Source organism: Schistosoma haematobium, chromosome 3 (assembly GCF_000699445.3).
Source record: "Schistosoma haematobium chromosome 3, whole genome shotgun sequence".
NCBI classification, from domain to species: domain Eukaryota; kingdom Metazoa; phylum Platyhelminthes; class Trematoda; order Strigeidida; family Schistosomatidae; genus Schistosoma; species Schistosoma haematobium.
In genome coordinates this window covers 2535641-2561893 of record NC_067198.1, presented here as the reverse complement: position 1 = coordinate 2561893, position 26253 = coordinate 2535641, and the positions used below count along the sequence as shown (strand labels likewise).

Genomic DNA, 26253 nt, shown 5'->3' with positions numbered 1-26253 from the left:
GTTGTTGCTACCTTGACGTGGTGGTCAGGCTTGCCTATTGTGATGAACCAATTGAGCTATACTGGCTGGGACAATCGTTCCTCAAGGTCCTACCATGCCAGATAGGTTGGTTGAAGAGCGGTACGACTAAAAGCAGCAAACCGAAGGTCCGAAAACGAAGTCGTACTGCTGGCCGTACAGAGGTGTGACGGCAGTATTGGTGTTCCCTGCAGACAAGCAGAATAACAGCGATGCTGCCTTCTCACAAAAACGGGTGGGATTAGAAAAGGTCGAACCTAAAAATGCACACCTTGCCTTACCCACAGATATCCGTCTCCGGCGGTAAGATCTCAACGATTATGGAGCTGACACGAAAACTATTCACAAAATGGTCGTGTGTGACTGACCTCAAGCAGTTGTCCCTTGGGCACTTCAGTCATGCTCTCAGGTCACTAAGACCACCTTCAATCCAATTTTCTTTTCAGGTACCTCCAGAAACACCCTTCCATGATGTGGGCAACCGGGAAGTGATAACCGCCCTCATACCTCTAGCAGCACTCAGAATTAATAACCATAGTTACCTTTTTTTCTTCTAGTTATAACTGTATTATAATGTAGCATATAACTACTTAATTTCAAATGATCACATTTATTTATTTCAGTGTATATTATAATGTGTAACAGGGTTATCAAACTTATTCTTTTCTTTCTTTTCTCTCTCGCTCTCGCTCTCTCTCTTATCTTGAAAATGATATCTAGAATTTAGTACATCTTAATAATTTTCGAATGATTTGTATCCAAGTTAGAGATTGTCCATTAAATCAGTAATTTCATTGCAATTCATAAATTTCGTTAATGTTTCGTTTTTTTTCTTTTCTCTTTTTTTCTCTCTCTCTCTTTCTCTTTATTCTTTTTTCTTTACGTTCTTATGTGTTTTATTGTAAGTGCACATTTAGTTCTAAGCTTTATATATATATACTGAACTCTACTACTACTACTACTACTACTACTACTACTACTACTACTACTTCTACTGCTACCAACTACTACTCAATTCTTGGTCAACTTAGTGTATGGTATATTTTATCTACTTATTATTATTGACTAAGGTTCTGTAGAAAATCATACTGTTTACTGTTTATTCTTGACTAAATTTACGACTATATTTATTTGTTGTGGTATATATATATATATATATATATATATATATATATATATATATATATATGTATCTATACACTTAACAATACTCTCATACTGTACATAAATTTTTACATTAGAATGTTCTCATTTACTACTACTGAACTGATCATAAATTATGTAATAAAAGAAATAGAGGACAATTGTAGTTGAAATTTTGATATGTTTCTTTCTAAACTATCTATCTATCTATCATCTTTCTTTTTCTTTTTCTTCTTTTTTTCTCTATACTTTCATTACAACATGATTTTTCTTTTCTTTTCGTTTCTTTTCTTTTTTCAGAGTAACTTGATGTTTATATACAAACATATTCGTTTGTTTTCTTTACAATAATAAACAACAACAGGTTTAAACCTGTTTATATATATATAGAAGAAAAAACAACAACATTATAAGCCGTAATTATGTTTTGCATTTTGTGAAAATGACAGTAATCATGATAGAGAATAAATAACATTGATTTCACTGTTGAGTTATTAAATGAGATCAGTTTATTTTACTACTTAATGTTTTAGAAAGTAGTCTCACGCACACACACATACACGCAAACTTCACTCTTGGAAAAATGAGCTAGTTGATAACATGTATAGAGTACTCCTAGTAGTACTAGTAGTAGTATAAGAACTCAGGTATAGCAAACTAATTTATTGTCTTATGCAATATTACAAAGTGCCTTCGTGAAATATGAAAATTATACATTAAATATATTATTTATATATCTTCCATCATTTATCCTTGATATACTTCATGATTCTTTTAATTCTGTTGTTATTCCAATTGTTCTCTGTTTCCATTCTTGTTCTATTTAATTCAATCTTCTTGTGGCAGACATTTCACTTCTAATTACTGCTACATACTACTTATATCTGTCAGGATATATATTGCATACACTACAGTATTAGTAGTAATAGTAGTAACGTGAACGTGAACACAGGCGGGGATAAACAAATATATTTTAATGGTTTAGTTTATGAGTCAATTGTAGCTAGACCACCATGGAAAGCCTGGAAGCACTGGACAGCCGTTTCATCCTAGTATGGGACTCCTCGGCCGTGCACACCCTGTCCCTCATGCGGGGTCGTGGATACACACTATTGATGAGTGCATTACTAGGACAAAAAGGCCGTCCAGTTCTTCTAGGTTTTCCATGGTGGTCTAACTTCAATCGACTCATGAATTTAAATATTAAATTATTAAAATCTTCACAAAACCCCCTTTTTGATAAAAATGTATTTTAATACGAAAATGTGAAAACCATACGTTCAATACTACCTTTGCAAATACTCCATCAATTGTCGTAAACGTCACCGTTTCTTCATTACCATAACAATTATTCTCTGTTCCCGTTCCCTTCGACTCGATCTTCCCAACTTTCTGTTACTAAGCATTCCACTTCGGACATAAGTAACACATACAACAGTAGTTTACATTTAATTACATTTCTGCTTCAATTGTTGCCATTATTTTCATTGAATATGATTTCTGTGATAATGAAAATTATAAATTCGATTTGTGTAAACTTTTTATCAGTTTGTTCTTTATTTGGTTCATATCAGAATGGGTTTTGTGGATATTGTAGTAATTTCAAAGGTTGAGATCATGAGTCTAGCTTCAATTGACTCATGATCTCAATCATTCAAATTACTACATTATCCACTAAACTCCTTCTGATATGAATCAACATATGCTCACTAGTGACTGGCTTCAATAGGTATTTCTCGGAGTTCTAGTGAGAAGCAGTGACTACTTGAGTTCAATCAGGTCTGTTGTGAGATAGTAACTCACTGATGACTACAGCGGATGTGTCAATCAATTTCATGGATTGATTGAAGTTAGATATTAACACCGTTGGATGCCGGCCAACTCAATGGTCTAGAATTTAGGCGCTCGTGCGCGAGACTGATTGGCCCATGGGTTCGAATCTCGTGAGACGAGATCATGAATGTGCACTACTGAGGAGTTCAACAATAGGACGAAACAGTCATTTCGACCATTGAAATATTCTTTATTTGTTAATTTTTTTCTTTCATAAAGTATTTCTAATCTAACCGTGATATACTTATACCTTGTGTAAGTTGTAAGATTAAAATATCAGTTTTTGTGTTTCATTAAAAGTGTTCTTCAATTTCACGATCTGAAAGAGATGGAGTTTTTTGTTATTAAAGAATTCTAGCAATGATTAGAGGAAGATTTTAACGATAGAAAAAAATTTAAGTACACCATTTAAAACTAAGTGTACTTATGGTGTTTACATCACTTAGAAAAAAAAACGATACTATACAAACTCTATATACTAATCATTAAATACAACTGTTGTGATACACTACACCATTTTAGAGATCAAGCGTTGAAAATTATTATCAGAAAGGAGGGGGGGTTTTGTGGATATTACTAAGTAATTTAATAGTTGAGATCATAAGTCCATTGAAGCTTTCAGTGTTTCCAGGTTTTTGCATGATGGTCTAACTTCAATTGACTCATGATCTCAATTAATAAATTTAAAATTATCATTACAAAAATCTGAAAAAAAACCCCAGGTGAAATTCATAAAAGTAACTATTTGTTACCAGTTTTATGGTCGTCACTTGTACAATATTTTTTAAATTTTATTTTAGTCTTTATCAGTATAGGGTTGTGGAGATTATTAAGTTTTTGATTTAGATTATAAACTGATTGGTGCTATACCAGCATTGAAAACTGGGAAGTACTGGACGGCCGTTTCGTCCTATTATAAGACTTCTCAGTAGTGTACATCCACCATCCCGCCTCTCGGGATTCGAACCCAGGTCCTTCAGTTTCGCACACGAACGCTTAACTTGTAGACCATTGAACTGGCCGGCATCCAATGGCGTTAATGTCTAACCTCAAACAATTCATGAAGTTGCGCGACCATATTCTATTGTATTGAAGTAGATACCTATCTCTACCCGATACGGATTAGCTCCACTAGTCACTGCTTCTCTCACGAAGGTAGCCACTAGTGCTCACATGCTAATTATCAATGTGAGGTTGTGGAGATTATTAAGTTTTTGATTGTTCTTCAAATATATCAATTATTCAAGATAAGATTTATAAAAGTTTATATCATCTGATATAGTAGAAAAAATGTCATGTTTCCAATTTATTAATTCTTCCAACTCGTTATTTATCCACTGTTTATCATTTGAATATTATGATACATGGTTTACGTATATATTTACTTTCATTTATATTTTTCTATTTGTTGTTGTTGTTGTTATTTGAAATGGCATATCATGAAAGAAACCCTTAGGCTGCTCTATCAGTGTTGTTGTTGTTTGAAATGGCATATCATGAAAGAAACCCTTAGGCTGCTCTATCAGTGTTGTTGTTGTTGTTGTTCGAAATGGCATATCATGAAAGAAACCTTTAGGCTGCTCTATCAGTGTTATTGTTGTTGTTTGAAATGGCATATTATGAAAGAAACATTTAGTCTGCTCTATCAGTGTTGTTGTTGCTTGAAATGTCATATTATGAAAGAAACCCTTAGTCTGCTCTATCAGTGTTATTGTTGTTGTTGTTTGAAATGGCATATTATGAAAGAAACATTTAGTCTGCTCTATCAGTGTTGTTGTTGTTGTTGTTGTTTGAAATGTCATATTATGAAAGAAACCCTTAGTCTGCTCTATCGGTGTTATTGTTGTTGTTTGAAATGGCATATTATGAAAGAAACATTTAGTCTGCTCTATCAGTGTTGTTGTTGTTGTTGCTTGAAATGTCATATTATGAAAGAAACCCTTAGTCTGCTCTATCAGTGTTGTTGTTGTTGTTTGAAATGGCATATCATGAAAGAAACATTTAGTCTGCTCTATTAGTGTTGTTGTTGTTTTCTTCTTTTGTATTAATAATGAATATAGAACATTTAATTCCATTCGCCTTAATATATATATATATATATATATATATATATATATATCTTAATGATCACATTTCACTATTCACAATGGATATTCAATTTCTTTGAATGTATTCAATTTGATAAAAGATGAAATTCTTCATTATAGTGAACATTTCTACTTTCAATCTTGATTTGTTTTTTCTTATTATTATTATTAAAACAATCTGACACAATTAATGTATTTGGAAGATGCATAGATACGTAGATGGATGGATAGATGGATAGATAAATGTACCGTTTTTTGTTTATTTTATGTAAGTATGCATAAACAGTTTTACTTGCCAAATAAAAGTTAATATACAAAACAAATTTAACACTTTGATATATTACATTAGAAATAATAAATAAAAAAATACATGGTTATGTTAATGTTTGTCTAATGTGTAATAATGGTAGATGTATATCTATATTCTCATTTATAGTTTATGATTGTCTAGTCAACATAGTATTGATTACTGTGTTTAGTTTGCTTTCACAACTGATCAGTATGGTTATTGTGTAAAGAATATATATAAACTATACAATCAGTTTGTATGGTACATTCAATAATTGCTGTTGTTGTTGTTGTTTTTGTTTTACTTCTCCTTCTTCTTCTTCTTCTTCTTCTCCCTGGAAAACAATTTACTTCAGCGATAAATAATGATTTTTCCTGATTGTTAATGTTTAGGAAACAATGTATGTTTATGTAATAGAAATAAATGTTTAATAATGATTTCATAAGCATGTTTTATATATATATATATATATATATATATATATATATATATATATATATATATATATATATATATATATATATCACTACTTACTCTTACTTACTTACGCCTGTTACTCTTCGTGAAGGAGCATAGGCCACTCACCAGCATTTTCCATCCAACCCTGTCCTGGGCAATCCTTTCCAGTTGTTATTCATCCTTTTCATATTTGCTTCCATTTTCCAACGTAGTGTGTGCTTTGGCCTTCCTCTTTTCTGCTTCCCTTCAGGATTATATATATAATAATTGAATTCATGAGTGAATTGAAGCTAGACCATCATGAAAAAACATGGAAGCACTGGACGGCCGTTTTGTCTTAATATAGGACTTCTCAGCAGTGCGTATCCACGATCTCACACTAAAGGAATTCGAACCTATCACCTAACTGTATATATATATATATATATATATATATATATATATATATATATATAACTTGTCACTATTGTCGACGCTAATAGTATCAGTGATACTGAAATCTGTCATAAATTCGTAAATTGAATTATCAAGTATCTTTGATGGCGAGACTATAATTTATGAGTGACCATTGAGCAATATTAAAGTGATCTTAAAAATGTCCACCTATTTATTAAACTCAAATGTACGTTATAAATCTGTGGAAAAAAGGATCATGGTTTACAGTTGATGGTTAGGGTTAGGAATTAGATTTATGGATTTTATCACGAATTGACCTCATCTATAATACCAAAACACTAGCTAAATGGATGAATGTATTTCGCGCCAAAATTTAAGACCTGTTATCCGAAATATGATTAGTTTGTTCATAAATTATAGTATCGCCTCTTCGACTAGTATTGCTAGGTATTCATACTAAATTTGTTGGCTCTGTCTCGTTCCTGTCTAAATTACCATTAATTACACAGATTATTTCGGTATACTTAAAATATCTGGAGACGTTGTGGTACATAATAGTTGACTAGTAATCACAACAAATTATATGTAAAGATGGATAGTGGCTAGCAATGGGATCCATGACGCGCGTTTCGTCCTGTTTGGGACTCGTCAACTGGATGTACCTGCAACTCAGAGTTGATGTTCACTCTAGAAAGGGTCATAAATTATAACAGGATGCACATATCCCAGTAAGAGACTGATCAACTGCAGTCCTAAACATCAATCGGAAGATTCAAGTAAACAACATCAAGTGAATTTAAAACTTCTTCACCATACACAAGCAGGTGGCTATCAGGACTCAGTAGCTAAGTGGATAACGCGATGGTGTTTGAAGCGAACTGTACTGGGTTTGTGTCCCAAAGTGAACATCAACTCTGAGATGCAGGCACAAACATCTGACGAGTCCCAAATAGGACGGAACGCGCATCCTGGATCCCACTACTAGTCACTATCCATCTTTGCTTAGAATGCTTGTGACTTCAGGCGATATCAAGGTAGTCCGCACAGTATGCACATACGCCAACAAGAGACTGCTAAATCGCAGTCCTAAATAACATTGGAAAGGTACAAGTAAACAACACCAAGTCAATTTAAATTCTATGCAATAATTGAACAGTGTTACAAATCCGCATATAAGATGTAAATCAAAAGTATATTAATAAGTCTATGAATAGTAAATAAGGAAAATGTTAAAAATAGACGTCCAAATATACTTTTATTCAACATGGTAGGTCATTAGCTTCTTGGCATAAATTGTTAAATTCATCAGGGTCATTGCATTATATTTTGATTTACATCGTGTGAGGTTTTCAATTTCATCAGTCATACTTTTTTATGATTTTTGAAATGATCTACTCACCATTTAATCCTCTATAATAGAGTATTAAAACATTCAGTCTTCTAGATATTTTCATTTATTCGTTTCTTTATAAATTCGCTTCACAGCGATCCATATCTATATATCTATCTATATCTGTATCACGACTTTAAGTCATGTTCACGCTGAAATTTCGTCGATCGAATTCGGTCATTATTAAGGATTTGACAAGTGTGAAATCGGTTACTGTTCAGGAATTAATCAGTACAAAAGATCTCAGTTCTAAAGAAGGTTATTTGTGGCCCAGATAGCTCTATCATAACGTCTGTGATTAGGATACTGAGTGTTTGGGGTTCGTATTACACAAAGAGCATTAGATTCTAGAATATTCGAGATACTTCTTGATGACAAGTCGCGACTAGCAAGAAACCTAGTTTAAGGGCTTCTTAGTGCTATCGTAATGTGGTGGTTGGAATTACCTATTGTAATGATCTGATCAAGCTATATTAATTGGGACACCCATTCCTTCAAGATTTCTCATGAGCAGTAAGATTAAATCAACATTCTTTTATTTACCTGTGTCTCTTTACCATTGTTTCGTATTTAAAACTTAACTACAGTACGGTCGTGAGTGGGGAGAGTCAGCTCTCCCTCTCCAAATGCTCTCAAGGCTTTGGATGTGGCCACCTAAGAAAATCACCTACTTCGGTTTGGGCACCCGAGCAGTATCCGAGCCCTCACATAAATCGAATGATTTATGTGGCGTATATCTGTTTGATACCTCCCTGTACCAATGTTTATGTGTTTATATAAATAAATAAAGAGATCTAGAATTATATATATATATATATATATATTTTTTTTTTTTCAAATCTTCAAGTTATCCAATCAGTGAGGACATTTTTGGATAATCATGGTTTTCGTGAGTTATTCGAAGAAGAATCTTGGAGTTTACGTCCTTTGGATAAGGTTTATATAACGAAAAATGAATCAACTGTAATTGCAGCCGCTGTTGGTGGTCGATTCGAATCAGGCAATGGTTTTACTTTGCTTGGAGCACATACAGATAGTCCATGTTTACGTTTAAAACCGAATTCGGAACGATTAAAAGAAGGATATATTCAGTTAGGTGTTGAGACATATGGTGGTGGTCTTTGGTATACATGGTTTGATAGAGATTTAAAATTGGCTGGACGTGTAATTATTCGTAATGCCGAAGGACGTCTAGAACAACGCTTAGTGCATATTAATAACCCAATTGCTTGTGTTCCTAGTTTAGCAATACATTTAAATCAAGAAATTAAAGCTCAAGGTTTTCATCCAAATTCCGAACAACATTTATCTCCAATACTGTGTACTAGTTTGATGGAACAGGTTAGTTTATACCTTATTTAACAATAACGAAAATATTGTTATGTAGTACATTTATGTAACAGGGGTGTTTCTTTTGTATGACGTTAAAAAAAATCAGTGTGGGGATAGCGTGTGTGACGATCTCGAGAAAAGTCAACCACTTTTTAGGGTCAACAGAAGGTCATAGCTTGGTCATAAGGAAATAGGATTAGGATTCAGAGTTCAAAAATAGGGTTAGCATTTAAAGTTAGGTTTTTCATCATGTCAAAATGCTATTTTACCATATGGATGATTGAATTTCGTGTCGAATTCTAAGACTGTCTGTCTTAAATCTGACTAGTTCATCCATATATTATAATCTCATCTAATTATCTGTGTGGTACTATTCTTTAAATAATTACAACTGCTTAGTCAGTCATTCAGTCATCTACAACGTAAGACTGATCAGTTACTCCAATGGTAGAAATAAAAAAGATTGCATATAAGGATATAGTACGGGAAGAAAGAATTAGTTGGTAGAAAGAAAGGTATAAAGTAGTTTTATTCTCACAATGTAAGGGAAGACAAAGTGTATACACTAACACCATTGTGATCAATTCTGAACCATGTAACTCAGCCTCCAAGCACTGGTTACGATAGTCACGCGAACCCCAACCAAGTAGTCTGTATCTACCAACATGGCTAAGAGTAGAAGTTAATAACTTCAAGGACCAATGCCCTGCATCTAACCTCACTATTACTTACCCGGTGATCCTAGAAGACGCGAGCAATATTTCTAAGACATCTGTCATTAAATGCTAGTAACTAACGGGTATCCTCTGCCCTCGTACTTAGTGCTATGCCTACGCCGCCAATCCACGAGAACTTGTTGCCGGGTCGCCAGATAAACGGAGGGCGTGTTTCGTCGGCTCCTCGCTTTGGCTAGGTGAGGTCAAGTGAATGACCACACTAAGATCATGTATGCGTGTTTTGGAGACACAGCATACATCAATGGTATGAGATTCTAGGGTCTTAGCCAAGGAGACATTCTGGCTGATTTATCATAGGGTACGTACGTTGAAGGCTCCAATGTATAGTTTGGATAGAGGTTTCAGTAGACCTGGGACAGTGTTTCGCGCACTAGAATCGTTGACCATGGTGATACTTGATGAGAAAGTCAAAAGAGGATGTTTGGAGTTGATAGTCAAGGTAGGAGGAATAATAGGAATCGAAGAGGTAGATTGATTATGAATACAGTGATCTTGAGTGCTGTTAACGGTTTGAAGGCGGTTATCAATTCTCGGTTGCCCACACCGTAGAGGTGCCTGAAAATGAAATTGGGTTAGGGTTGGTCTTCGTGACCTGAGAGCGTAACCGTAGTGCCCAAGGGACAATTGTTTGAAGCCGGTCATACATAACCTTTTTGTGAGTAGTTTTCGTGTTGTAGAAATAATGTGTTCTCTCTGGTATTTAATAAACCTCCAGTTATTATAAGTGTTATTTAATTCAAAGAATATTCAAGCAAACTATCGTTTTCAATAACTTCATCTCTAGGGGTCTACAGTTATAAATCCATGAATATTACATTAAATTAGCTAATCTATTAGGGTATACAAATACCAGAACTACAACTGAATCGGTCAGCATTATTAATCATTAATAATTTTATCGTTAGCGTTTTTTAGCGAGTTAGTTTTCTACGGGATGGGGTCGCTAACCTCATGCCCAACCCTCCTCCTTTATCCGGGCCTGGGACCGGCAGTAGCCCTCGGAGGGACTCCAGGCGGAGTTATTAATCATTAATAGTAGATTTCATTTTGCTGAAGTATCAAATGCTTGTGGTGTGAGTTTCTAATAAAGTTAAAAGATCATATAAATCCTTTAAGTTAATATATTATGATCAGTAGAACAAATAATGAAATCACTTATATTAAGATAGACAAATGCTCAATAATTATTGTTATATAATGAGGCAGGGTATATATCTAAACGTAAATGTGCTTGAAGTCACTGACTTCTAGTCTTAACCATGTTGGTAGATACAAACTACTTGTTTGGCGTCCGCCTGACTATCGTAACCAATGGTTGGAGACTCCGGGTGACATGACTCAGAATCTATCACAATGGTGTTGGTGTATACACTCTGTCTTCCTTTAAACTATGAGATTAAAATCGCTTCATATATTTCTACGTACTAATTTTTTTCTTCCTGTACTATATCCTTTTATGCAATCCTTCTTTTTTGTATTGCCACCACTGAATTAACTACTTCTATGAATCCGGTGTTCATCTCTTTATGCTAATGAGGTATGGCAACTTGGATCGATGCGTATATGTGCCTGGTCTTACGTTGTAGCTGACTGACTAAACCTAAATGATGATTACGGGTTAGAAGTTTACAATATTAAGCTAACCATTTTGTAATTCATGGTAAATAAGATAGTTGAACAGATGTTTCCAGTTTCCTCAAGTTGATCCCAATTGTTCATATTATGTAACGAAAATATAGATTTATCATAATCAATGAATCTTTTTCTTGTGTATATTGTTACTTGAGAAAAGTGGTCATCAAGTCTGTAAGCACCATTTATCATTTAGAAAATAATGAACGAGATATCCTGTTTGGGAAGATCCAGAAAACTCCTCGAAAAACGCCAAAAAAGGTTCTGAAAACGCTGAGAAGCATCTTATCCAATGAGCATTCATTAGAAGTTTTGCCAGAAGAATCTAGAATGTGAAAAGTCACATGCCGGGTTTCTGATTGTATGATTACCTATACTGCTACTATGTTTAGTAGCGTCCCAGAATTTTCCGGAAACTCAAGGCCATCTGAAATATTATAAGCACTCTAGATTTTCTGTACATGAACGAACGTTTGGGGTAAAGTGTTTATTCCATATTTTGCACCTTTTCTCTCGTGTTCAAGTCGCTGTGTAGACTTAGCCTTGGAGTTACTAGAGAGCTTAGGAACCGAACCTAGCGTTCAACCAGAGGACTTATCACTCTTCACAATATATCTTTTTTTAGAATTGGAGGTTTTTGGAGATTGTACCGATTTTAACAGTTGAATTCATGAGTCGATGTAAGCTAGACCACCATTAAAAACCTGAAAGCACTGGACGGCCGTTTCGTCTCGCGTGTGTGGTCTTAGATGCGCTGTGCTCACCAGTCTCGTACTAGGACGACTCACGAATTCAACTGTTAATATTCTCTTTTATTGAACTTCTTTGTGTCTACTAATGCATATTTCCTGTTTAAAATGTCGCTTAATTTAGGAAGGAAGTTGTATTTGTAAAAAATATCAGTGATTAAAATGAAAACAAATCCAACGTTTTACTCTACAGTTTGATTCAAGCTTCTTCAGAGAGGAAATAACCAAACATTATAATTATCGAATATACTATATATATAGTTCACAATTTAACTGTATACTAAACAAATCGTTCAGTTATATTATGTATACTGAATGTGGACTCGATTTGTAGTGTAGATATAAAGACATTTTGTTTAAAATATGGAGAAATTGTGATAAGCTAAGAAATATATGCATTTGTATATGTAGATTTTAGAATTTAGGATTCAGGAAAAGAAAACTAATAACTTATGTTTCTTTAAGTTGGATTTCGAGTCAAATTATTTGAATAGTCAACTCGTGATTTTACTGACCATTTTATTCAAATCAATACCATACCATGTTGAAAGCACCGGTTCTCGTCCGATCACTGCAGGTAAGCAACGTTGGGCCCGGTCAGTACTTGTATACCTCTAAATGCCTTGATACGACCGAGAGTGGGGAGAGTCAACTCTCCCTATCCAAATGCTCTCACATGGCCACGCGTATATACTCACTATCAAAGAGGTCCTAATCACTACATTCTCGTGGCCAGGGTGTTGTTTACGAAATTCAGAGAACGAAAAGCCGGTGCTTTAACCGGGTTGATTGATGTGGAGGATCCACCTAGAGAAGTTGGAAAACCCTGATTTTAAACAGATGGTGTACATGGGCTCCAGTATCCTAAAGAAACAAATGGTGTGTGAAATTATTGTTGGTCACTGGCTACAATGGAACTGCATCCATCCACTACAAATTGATTATAAACTAGAAATTATTAAATAGTTGTTTCTTCTCAGTTTAGAACTTATAGTTAATGAGCATACTCAACCTTATTTTCTCCTGCATTACAATTCAGAGCAACATGGCATGACGCATAGGTTAGTATAATTTTACAATGATATTCATTGCCCTATTATATTTTCTAAGAACTTTATGCCTAACAACAACACTAAACAATTCAAATTACGAAAAATTAAAAAAAGATGATTATGATTAGGTCCTACTTGATAGTAGTTTGTACTTACAGTTCAGTTGATGAGTTAAAATAGATGGTTTTTCATATTGTTTTTTCTTGTACAGCTTCAAAATCCAACTGCTCAAACTGCCAATACTACTGAATGTGGAAATGATTCAACAAATACATGTTTTAACATATGTCCTATTTCATCATTATCTAATAGAAATCGTCATCCACCAGCTTTGTTACGTTTATTAAGTGAAGAAACAGGTGTTAGTGAACAACAAATTGTGGAGCTGGAACTTTGTTTTGCTGATGCACAGCCTGCTTGCGTTGGTGGCTTGTACAAAGAATTTATTCATGCGCCTCGTTTAGATAATTTGTTTAATTCTTATGCTGGTCTTCATGGTTTCATTGAATCTCTTCCAACTTTATCCTCTGAGTGTAATATACGTTTATTATGCTTATTTGATCATGAAGAAGTTGGATCTACATCAGCTCAAGGTGCAGATTCAGGCTATACTTTGTCTGTTATTCGTCGACTTAATAAAGCATTTGAAATGTGCAATTTATCTGAAACACTTACGCCAACTAACAATACAACTACATCACAATGTACAAAATGTAATTTAGATTTACATTTTGAAAAATCATTAGCTAAATCTTTTCTTGTATCAGCTGATCAAGCTCATGCAGTTCATCCATCATGGGGTGAACGACATGAATGTTATCATAAACCTCAATTTCACAGTGGTGTCGTATTAAAATACAATGTTTCACAGCGTTATGCTACGAATAGCCTTACTGCAGCGGTTGTTCGTGAAATCGCACATTTGTGTAATGTCCCAGTTCAGGTTTGTATTTTTTGAGTTTTTTGTTATTACGTAAATTAATAATCTATATTTTAAACGAAGATGAATGCTGGTTAGTAGTGAAATCTAGGATGTCCATTTCGTTCTGTTTGGGACTCACCAGCTGGATATACCTTCATCCCAGAGTGGATGTTCATTCTGGGACTATCCAGTACCATTCTCCTCAAACGCTACCACGTTAACCACTTAGCTACTGAGTTCAGATAGTCACTAGCTATTGCAATGGGGTGAATTTTAATTTTCATATACGTATTGACTGTTTGGATCTTCCCATTGATGTTTAGCATTCCGATTGATCAGTCTCTTCTTGGGATATGTGCATCCTGTGCGGATAACCTCGATATTGCCATCAAGTCACAACGTGCGTCGTGAATTCCACCGATAGCCATTATCCATCTCTTTTTGAAATAATTATGGCTTAATAGGAATATCGAGGCCATCTGCAAAACATGCAAATATCCTTAAGAAAGCTAAAGGTGGTCAAACAAAAACGTAGCATCAGTTCATGAAGTTATTAACAGCTTGATTGAATCAATCAATGTCATGGCTCTGGTGCGTTCATTCTTTGTCCTCGTGTAGATTCTGAGCTCTTGAATCCTTCATAACTTTGTTGTTGTTATTTCACGAATTTTTTTAAAAGAAAATCGTATTTCGATAACTAATCTTTTCTATCAGTACTCATACTGTTACTACCTCTAATATTCTGGGATTTAACGTGATAATTTCATCTCTGTGCTTATGGGTTATGGAGACTTGAATCGTTATACATATGTACCAGGTTCTACATTGTGACTACTACTACTACTGATGCCCAGAGGCACTGATAATTTCAGTCCTAAACATGAGTTAAAAGATTACAACAACCAAAGCAAATTTAATGATCTAGAATGTTGTGATTCGCTGACATATACAGATAAACGTAGTCGAATCTAACATTAATGAACTATGTAGTCTGTACCAAATCAAAGTAGGTACACCATTGTGATTGCCAATAATTTATTAGGTTCCTTATATCGAGTAAATTTGCATATCTAGTTTATAAGAATAAAAGATTATTATTTGTTTTAAGAAGCAATACGAAACATATTTATTTATTTAAACACATAAATATCAGCACACAGAGGCAACAAATAGATATACGCCACATAAATCATTGGATTTCTGCAAGGGCTCGGATACTGTCCGAGTTTTCAAACTGAAACAGGTGGTTTCCATAAAAGGCCACACCCAGAGCCTTTGACTTAAAGGTCTAATCCATAAGGCAATGGAGCAACGTTAGGAAATGCAGTTCCATGGTAGCCAGTGACCAACAATAATTTCACACACCATTTGTTTCTTTAGGATACTGGAGCCCATGTACACCATCGGTTTGGAATCGGGATTTTCCAACTTCTCTAGGTGGATCCTCCACATCAATCAACCCGGTTAAAGCACCGGCTTTTCGTTCTCTGAATTTCGTAAACAACACCCTGGTTACGAGAATGCACTGAGTAGGACGTCTTTGATAGTGAGTATATACGCGTGGCCATGTGAGAGCATTTGGATAGGGAGAGCTGACTCTCTTCACTCTCGTCCGTATCAGGGCATTTGAGGGCAATTGGTAACATAACTATTGTGTATTAGTGAAAAATTCATTAAACAACAGTTACACATTCCTATAAATGTGTTATATCATTAAATCATTTTTGTACAAGCTAATGGTCATCTGGTCTCACTGACTAAGTGAATAAACGCGATGGCGTTTAAAGCGAACGGTACTGGAGTTGTGTCTCGGAATAAACATCAACTCTGGGATGCAGGTGCATCCAACTGACGAGTCTGAAATAGAACGAAACGGTTGTCCGGAATTCCACTGTCCATCTCTGCCTATTATGCTAGTGTTACATCATTTCGTAATTACTAGCTAAATAAAAACTAAGATCAAATGAAGACTGAATGGATAAGTTGACGGTAAACATTCAATGTAAATTACAATTGATCTTTATATTGTCTGGTTATAGACTTAATACACACATTGTTTTTTGAGCTTTATCGAATCGGTTTACACTTGAACTGATCATTATCCAAGATCTTATTTTCATTTTAGTTCTAAAGTATTTTGTTGAATTTATTATTTTGTACATTGAAACATCCTTTGACTGTTAATATTCCGATCACATTATACTAGTTCATTTATCTGTTTTTCTTAAAATAGCTTAATATTGGAATATTTGTCCATCAGATTAAAGTACCAATGTTATATTACATGTAGTTATTTGATTACTGTTACTTCAATGTGGTACTGTTTAACTAGGTATTTTATCAGAAGTCGAAATTTTGATTTGCAATTCATTTCATGTATGAATCGACTTTATTGATTTAAATACATAAACATCAGTACAAAGGGGCATCAAAAATATTTATATACATCACACAAATAAGTGGATTTTTATATGGGCTGGGTTAATTCCATATTGCCGGAACCGGAGCAGGTAGTTTCCCTAGGGGGGGGAGCAATCCCGGAGCCTTTGACATACATGTCTAATACAGAAAGCAAACTGGTAACGTTAGGACATGCAGTCCCATCGTAGTCAGTGACCGACAGTAGGTTCATACACCATTTGTTCCCTCAAGATTCTGGGGTCTATATGCACTATCGGTTTGGGATGAAGGTTTTCCAACTCCATACCCTTCAACACGGTTAAAGCGTTGTATATTCGCTTTTCGTCATAAGAAGGAAAGGAATAGGACTTTCCTTGTAGTGATTGTATACGCATGGCTATTTGAGAGCACTTGGAGAAGGGAAGTGGACACCCCACTTTCGATTGTAACAAGGTATTTGAAGGCTCTTTCTCAACAATTCGCAAACCCAAATGTTTTGTTTTCGTTGTTAATAAATAGATAATTGTTCACAAAGTATACACTACATATAAATAGTTATACGTTACACGATTTACTTATCATTAAAACGTTATAAACTTCACCTTTATCTTATTAAAAACTATTATCCTAGGATTAGATAACTGTTATATAAAATTGTGAATATGCAGTACTGAAGAGTCCCATACTAGGATGGAACAGTCATTCAATACTTCCAGGTTTGTCTAATTTGATGATTTTAAGAAAAATAAAACTATATATACTTTATAGTTGAATTCATAAGTCAACTGAAACTAGACTACCATGGAAAACCTGAAAGCACTGAACAGTCGTTTCGTTCTAGTATGAGACTCCTCAATAGTGCACATCCACCATTTCACTTCACGAGATTTGAAATCAGGATCTATATATACTTATTTATAAAACATTGTCTACTTGTATTTCACTTTTATGAATTACCTATTTTTTTTTATCTATTCAATTTCATTAGGAATTTGTTTCCAAACAAGATATACATTGTGGTTCTACAATAGGACCATTATTATCATCACAATTAGGTATACCTACAGTGGATTTAGGATTTCCACAATTAGCTATGCATTCATGTAGAGAATTATGTTGTTCAACTAGTATTGAACAAGCAGTACGTTTTTTTTCATCATATTATCAACATTTATCAAAAATTTGGTGTAATCATCAATCATATCATAATAATAATAAACAATTAAATCAATCCTCTCATCATATTTATTTATAAAATTGAATTATTGAAGAGTAATTGTTTATTCACTAATCATTGGATTACAAATGGGGATGGGGTGAGGTAGGGTGTGACGGGTTGGATTGGGGTTTCAAATCGTATCGACGCACACAGATACACATACACACATAGAGACACACACACACATACATCTACAAATACATATTCAATCTCTTAAACACGTTTTTTTAAAAATTATGATCGAAAGGAAACTTCACTTATTTCTTGATACAAATCTTTTTTTATCCATTAAAGATTAAAAAAAATTGTTTGGTAGGTTGTTTATTCTTTCTATTTTTATTGTTTTCAAGCCATGTTTGTTTGTTTCTTCTTCTTCTTCCTCCTCCTCCTCCTTCTCTTCTTCTTTTTCCTCGGTGAAAGATACCGTTCTCTGTTTTGTTTTGTTTCAGTTTGTGGATATTTTCCAGTCTTCTTGTGTAATCCGCTTATATTCAATTCATTATTTTTCTTTTTAATGAACAAAGTTTTCACCTGTGAAAAAGGTTTTCCTTTCATCACAGTTATTCAAACTCTATGAAGGTGTTTGCTGGAGAAACTATCCTTCTTCTACTTATTATTATTATTATTTTCATACATTACTATAAAATTCTTTGTTAAATTATCTGTTATTTCTTTTATTTCATGCGCTAACACTTAACCTGTAGACTACTAGGCCAGCATTCAATAATCTTCATGTGTAACTTCAAATCAATTCACAAATTGCGCAACTATCTTTCATGGTCTTTGAAGGTTGTTTATTCTTTCTATTCTTATTATTGTCAAGTTATAATGTCTGTTTGTTTGTTTGTTTCTCCTTCTTCTTCTTTGTTGAAAGATACTGTTTTCTGTTTTGTTTTGTTTCGTTTCGGTCTGTGGAAATTTTTCAGTCTTCTTGTGTAGTCCGCTTGTATTCAGTTCCCTCTTTTTTTTTCTTTTTATTTTCATGTTTATCAAGTTCATCTGTTTTCCTTTCATCACAGTTATTCAAACTCTATGAAGGTATTTACTAGACAAACCTTTCTTCTTCTTCTTGTTTTCATACATTACCATAACATTCTTTGTTAACTTATCCGTTATTTCTTATGTTCACAGTTATATTTGTCAATAGTTAGTTTAACTTTGTTATTCATTCATTCATTTATTCATTATATGAAGTACCTGAAGTGAATATTTGATACATAAGAATACGAATTATTATATCATATTCTTTACTAATGAATTATCCCTATTCAACTGTTAATGAATAAAACGTCTTCAGATACTTATCTGTTCGTTTATTAACTATCCTCATTCATAAAATGTCTTCATGTATTCATATTGTATTTGTGTCAGGTTGGGTGTTTTTGTTTTTCTTTTTTTTGTGTACATGAATTACTATCTCTATCTCTCTTATTCTTAAACTATCTACACGGTTTGTTTTTCGATGTTGCTAACAAATCAAATTTTAAGAATTTCTATGTATATCTATTATTGAATAAAGTTTTTTTTTGTTGTTGTCGGTTATATTGACTCTTTTGTTGTTGTTGTTGTTGTGGTGGTGGTTGTTTGTTTGTTTGTTTGTTTTACCGTATTCATCAATACAGATAGTTTATTTCTTATTTGCTTATACTGAATGAGTTTAACTTTAGAATCTTTATAGAAAAATAGATCAAATGTGATTAGTAGTAAAATTCAAGACATGCATTTTATCCTATTTGGTCAGTCAATCAGTCCGTTACAACGTAGGACCAGGCACATATATGCATCGGTTTAAGTTGTCATACCTCATTAACACAACAAGATGAACACCGGATTCATAAAAGTAGTTAATTCAGTGGTGGCAATACATAAAAGAAGGATTGCATAAAAGGATATAGTACAGGAAGAAAAAAATTAGTACGTAGAAATATATGAAGCGATTTTAATCTCGTAGTTTAAAGGAAGACAGAGAGTGTATACACCGACGCCATTGTGATGGATTCTGAGTCACGTCACCGAGAGTCTCCAACCATTGGTTACGATAGTCAGGCGGACACCAATCAAGTAGTTTGCACCTACCAACATGGTTAAGACTAGAAGTTAGTGACTTCAATGACTGATTCTACGTGTTGGTTTGGCCGCCCCTAACCTTCTTCCATCCATCCTTTAAAGATTATTCAACATTGCGCGTCGTGGTAATTGGTGTTTGGGTATGCGTAATATGTGGCCTAACCATCTCAGTCGATGATGATTCACAACCTCAATAACTGTATTACCATCATTCCCTAATACCCTGTGTCTAACCTCACTATTACTTACCCGATGATCCCATCAGATGTTGGCAATATTTCTAAGGTATCTGTGGTCAAATACTAATAACTTACAAGTATCTTCTACTCCTAATGGTCACGTTTCTCAGCCGTAAAGTAGAACAGAATGAACTTCCGCGCAGTATACTTGTCCCTTAATCGATAAGCGGATATCTCGCCTTCGCCGTAGGTGGAACTTATTGACTGGATATGTAGTGAATGAGAATTTAAGTGGGGAAAACCAATTTGTAGTTTTATAAAAAATTACACAATGTCTTCGTAAAATGTGAAAATCATACATTAAATACATTATTTGTATATCTCCCTTCAGTTATCCTCGACATACTTCATGACTTAATTCTATTGTTATTCCAATTGTTCTCTGTTTCCATTCTTGTTCTTGTGGCAGACATTTCACTTCTGATTACTGCTACATACTACTTATATCTATCAGGATATATTGCATATACTACAAATGAACCTAGATTCGAATTGAATTCAGAGTGTTTGTGTCTTGAAAATGTAGAAAAGATTTGGATTAGTAATAATGAAACTTATCAAATGGTAAATAATTTGAAGAAATGATATATATACCAGTTTAATTTGACTAATGTGAATTTCACTTCTTCTTTCATCTACCTTAGTGGGATAATTTCCATTGTAAATATAGATAGGGTATATAATTTTAACTGTACAGAAAACTTTGTTTTGCAATCAAACTACTTCATGTTCACAGTTTTTGTTAGAGGTAAGTTATTGCACAAAGTAAGTAGGTCGTTTATGAAGGAATTTTTTCATTTTGAAGATATGTAACATCATTGATTTCTCATTATAAAACAACTTTAACTAGAGCCCGAATGTATACATTCGTTTAACTCGTAAAAGTTTTCAGGATTACTGTTTTGTCTACAAGTTCTCTGTTACTATATGTTCGACAATAGAATCTCAGAATTGGGTAAATTCCAAGTTAAGATCTAACAATTTCTCAAATTTAAAGTTTGTAATGTAGAATCTAGCACATATCTTCATTTGGCTTCAAGTTTACACAGCACATTTAATTATCAGAATAGTAGTAGTAATAGTTGAGATTAGGTATGGACGATATAATGAATTCATGGATTAAGAAAAATAGTACCGAGATGATTTTGAAACTCAAGATCTTATGAAAGACAAAAAGTTTAGCTACCTGAGCCTTTCGGACCGAACCATGAACGATGTCACCTAACGTCTTGAACTATCTGTTACGACCTTAGTTACGTAACGTGAACCTCCCTACATGGCTTCATCTGTAAGTGACTTCATGGATTAATACTACGTTTTCGTGTGGCTGTCCCTACTTTTCCTCTAACCCATTCCCATACTAGTAAATATCGAATGTCAAAGTAGACAACAGTTGGGAATATATAATACGTGTCCAAACTACCTCAGTTAGTGTAAATTTACTACCTCATTGACCAATACGGTCACTCGATGATCCTAACGTGCTTAAGTATATCCTTGAAGGGATATGTGATCGAATACTAGTGAAGTACCAATATCTTGTATTTTTTAAAGGTCACGTTTCACATATATAAAGTGCAATAAAGCGTACTGAACAGCATACACATCCTTTACATAGCAGATGGACACCTCGTGTATGCAATAGAAGTTGGCGAAAGCGTCAATATTTTGTTAAACATCAATGCACCAGGGCATTGTTTCTCAGAGTGACTTGAAGATTCGGCATTTTTCAGGGTCTTCATCAAACAAGGGTATATCGCCTGTGTTCTAAGTCAACAAGCGATTCTTCTAGTGAGACACCAATTCATAGAATACCATGCAATCAGAGGGTTATCTCCTATGGAATATCTATGGTATTGTTAGATAAAAATGAAAGCTGACAACCTAAATGGATATCACTTTATATCATCACTTTCAATGACAGCTCAATAGAGTCACATTAACTGTAACTTGGGAATATGAAGACCCAACATTATTTCGTGGGGAGGGCGGAAGGATAAAGTCCGAAAAATTGTTTTTCTCTTGACGCAGTCACAACGTAGAATCTGGTACGTATATACATCAGTTCAAATTCCAACAACCTATATGCACAGAGAGATGAAATTGTCAGGCTAAATTTCAAAATAGTAGAGATAGTAGCAGTATCAGTTGTGATAGGAAAGATTAAGTGATTCGATTCGCATAGTGAAAGCTGGTATTGGTGTTCTGGACTCAAGTAGACGGGCTAGGCGGACATAGGACCAATAAGGACGGTAGGCTGCTCATAACGGTCGAACGTTATTGGTTTGTGTTAGGATATTCGGAAAAATAATTATCATGTTAAGTCTAACGGTGTCCTTGAACTTTAAATGGACATTCCCCATTGGTCAATATTTATTTCACTTGTCAAATACTGTACAAATGTTGTTTTCTATTTTATGGTACGATGTAGTCTGCTTGATTGGTATATAAACAAAGTGTCTGAAACATAATGATTCATAACTCAGAGGCTGAGACATGTGTTCTGGACTCAACTGGCTGGGCTAGACAACGAAGCAGGGTCAATCGGGACTCTAGGTCGTTCGTACGTGTTTACGTGTCATTGATCCGATCGATAAATACGCTGCTATCTAGATCTGCAGTCACAAGATACAACAGTTTGGCATAGTGTTAAGATTGAATAAGTCGTATTTTAATTGGTGGATAAATCCCGTGATAAAAAGCCGGACATAAAGTCATAACAATAGTAGGAGGATCAGTTGTGATAGGAAAGATTAAGTGCATGAGAGGATCTATATGATTGTTATTTTTCATTTCAGATCACAAAAAAAGTTATCTGTAATCATTTAACAAAAAGAATACGACCAAGTCCACTTAATTCACTATAAAGAAAGCTATGGTTTTCAGCTGACAAACAAATGGTAAACACCAAATCAGTAACCAAGTGCATGAGAAATATTACTGATAAAATTTAGCACTTAGTTACTCCATTTTTCATATATTATAAATTATGTTTATAGCATCGTTCACAAGGTTCTCCAAACAACACTTGTAACTTCTATTCATGAATCATTCGTTTAAGAATACTTAGAACTTTTTTTCTTTTTAAATGATTGAAACCATTTGGCAAATTTCTTTGATCAAGTAATTTTCAAATTTAACATCTAACGAAAACTAAGTGGGTTCCATTGTCGTGATGTTAGTCTGGTTGTTACAAGTCGGATATACAACACATTGGTGAGAGCAGTTTTGCTCTATGCTTGTTAACCTTGACCTCTTCGAGTCGAGGATGTTGTCTCTGAAGGACTTCTGAGATCTAGTGGCAACATCGTGATAGTAATGGGTAGGTTCGGCAACATATATTCGGACACAATGATGATTATTCAGTTGGGGTCACCATCTTGAAACACCGCCTTTGGTGTCTTGAAAACATGCCATGAATGTCGTCACAGAGAACTCCACACTCCAAATTAGTTGCAGTCGCTGTGGCCGGTTAGAAAAAGCGGAGAAGTGATCAGTATATGATCTACTGTCATGGTAAGAAAGAAAGCTGTATAGGACTAGTATCTGTCGGTCTTTCACAATTCCCTGGATATGGTCCTAGAGATGGTGTATCACAGTGGTTTGAGATGTTATCAGACATGGTTTAGAATAGAAGCCAGTGACAGTCCTGCTGTGACGTTCTTTTACTTTCTTCTTGTAACTGAAAGAAACTTCTTAGGCTGAAAGAACCCCTTTTTGGTTGTGTTTCTCCTATTTTTTTTATTCTCCTACACTGATTCATTTTTCTCCTTTTTATTACTATACTAACCTTCCTTTCTCTATCTTTCCACAATCCCATTCTCATTGAATGGCGTATTTTTTAGTGCTTTTACGTACAAATTTTTACGTGCTTAAGTAAATAAATAAAAATAATTGGGTTCTACTATCAATTTGCTGACAAGTATCAGTCTGTGTATACGAAGACTTACGCCTGTTAACCCCAAATGGAGAATAAGCCGTCGACCAGCATTCTCTAATCCACTCTGTCCTATCCCTTCCTTTCTAGTGCTCTTCAATTGTTGTTTATTCTTATCATATCTATCTCAATTTCTCAGTGTAATGTGTTCTTTGGTATTCCTCTTCTCATTTGGCTTTTATAATTCCAAATGAGAACATTCCTTGTAAGTATGATGAGATAAAACGAAACTTTATGAGAGAGCTTTTATGCTTCAATTAAGAACAGTATTTTTATTTATTTATTTATTTATTTGAACACATAAATACTGCCACAAGGGGGCACCAGTTACATATGCACCGCGCAAATATCATTTGATATGTGTGAGGGCTGTGACACTGCCAGGGTCCCCAAACCGAAGCAGGTGGTTTTCTTAGGGGGCCACACCCGGAGCCTTCGACCCGAAGGTCTGATCCACAAGGCAGTGGAGCATCGTAGGGAGATACAGTCCCACGGTAGCTGGTGACCAACGATTGGTTCATACGCTCTTTGTTCCTTCAGGATACTGGAACCCATGTACACCATTGGTTTGGAATGAGGGTTTTCCAACTCCCCTAGGTGAACTCTCCATATCCACCAACCTGGTTAAAGTGCCGAACATTCGCTTTTCGTCCTCTGAATTTCGTAAACAACACCCGTGGTGCGAGAAGGCAGTGAGTAGGACTTCCCTGGCAGAGGCTATATACGCGTGACCATGTGAGAGCATTTCGAGAGGGAGAGCAGACTCTCGGCCATACCAGCGAATTCGGAGGCTGTATGACAAGCAAACATCACAGTATATTTAATGTTTGATAATATGTGCCTGTTCCTACGTTGTAACTGATTGACTGACTGATGGTTGATAAGATTAATGTATCATTTCTATGAATTTACCACATCATAATTATATTAAAGTGTCAAAGATTGATTTGACCGATTAATTGTCAACAGATGAATAGTAAAAAGTGATTAGTCATATGAAAGATTAATTCTGTGAAGAGTTCTGCCCTTTTCGGAGAATTCATTTTCAAAGCTGTACAATCACAAATATATATATACTTATTTTTACAGGGTGATAATAATACTTTAAAACAATTAGTCCCTTTGATAAATTACGATAATGCAATGAGAAGATGAAGTTTATCAGAATTATATGATGATATATTTGAGCAATACATTTCGAACAATCTGATCACACATCATCTACTTGTTAAGAACATTTATATATGAAAAATTAAAAGGTCAACTAGACAGGTTAAGGGTAAGTCATAACAACAAAGGAAAAAATATTAAGGTACACAAAAACAAATGTGATTACCACTCTGGACAGTAGATCAGTACTACCAGGGTAGGTTAAGTGTAAGTACAAATTGTTTTTGGTTAGGAAAAGGAGTCACCAAATCGATTAACAGCACCATTCTTTCTCACTTGGTAGATAGTGAACATCATATTAAAATAGAGGAAGCTTTCTCTGTTTTATATCAAGTTCCAAAATATCTACCTCAAGGAGCTAGATTACGACTGCTTTACACAGCCGAAGCCATCTGGATCAACTCCAGAAGACCTAACTTATGCATCCAGAAAAAATATATCCAGCCTCTATGTTTACCCTGGCCTACGACTAGATCACCAAATACCTAGACTGAATATTGTAAACCTCTTACCCCTTCCTTCCTTTATTTTTATTTATTTTCCTTATTATCATTATTTGTCATTATCTATATCTTAATCTTCATATACATCATTCCCAATTTGTTGACCGTAATTACCTTGATAACACCCCCCCCCTTTATTACATATTATATTCACACAACAATATTATTATTATCTCAGTTGACAAAATTATTTTCAATTTTGCAATAGTACTATTATATTATCTTATTGTGACTGAACAATTAACTGACCTTTATTGAATGACCTTTCTAATTTGCAAATATTACAATTTTTTGAAGTATATATATCTATATATCGTAACAGATGCAAACGCTCACCATTTTTTAACACATAACATTGTCAAACTCATTAATGCCATGCCTTATTTTTGGCCTTTGTAAAATATTATAATTATGGACTTATAACTGTAGAGCCTGATGATGAAGTTATTGAAAACAATTGTTCGCTCAAATATTCTTCGTTTTTGAACACATAAAGGGGGTTTCAATTTTCGTATAGCCAAGGCTTCAATAAACCTTAGTATACGTCCTTGAAGGCTTTTGTACAACACAACAAATGCTGATTTGATATCAACCTTATGACCCGTCTCAATCAAATGTTTCGCAATGGATGATGATGTCTGTCTATCCTGTGGTCTTATTTCACCATTGGAATTCATCT

The 26253-nt window shown here is 34.4% G+C and overlaps 1 protein-coding gene across 2 annotated transcripts in view; it reads left to right on the top strand.

The window, feature by feature from the left end:
• The window catches only part of MS3_00004794 (uncharacterized protein), a gene marked incomplete at its 3' end in the record, with an annotated part of 47491 nt that extends 21563 nt beyond the window's left edge, over positions 1-25928 (top strand). Inside the window, exons 4-6 of one of the 2 annotated variants that reach the window (XM_051212762.1) lie at positions 8463-8956; positions 13329-14060; positions 17428-25928. In XM_051212762.1, coding sequence (XP_051068675.1) covers positions 8463-8956; positions 13329-14060; positions 17428-17694 — 1493 coding nt within the window. The remainder of the gene's footprint in view (positions 1-8462; positions 8957-13328; positions 14061-17427) is intronic. The other variant, XM_051212763.1, reaches the window with a different exon arrangement.
• Positions 25929-26253: the final 325 nt, after the last annotated feature.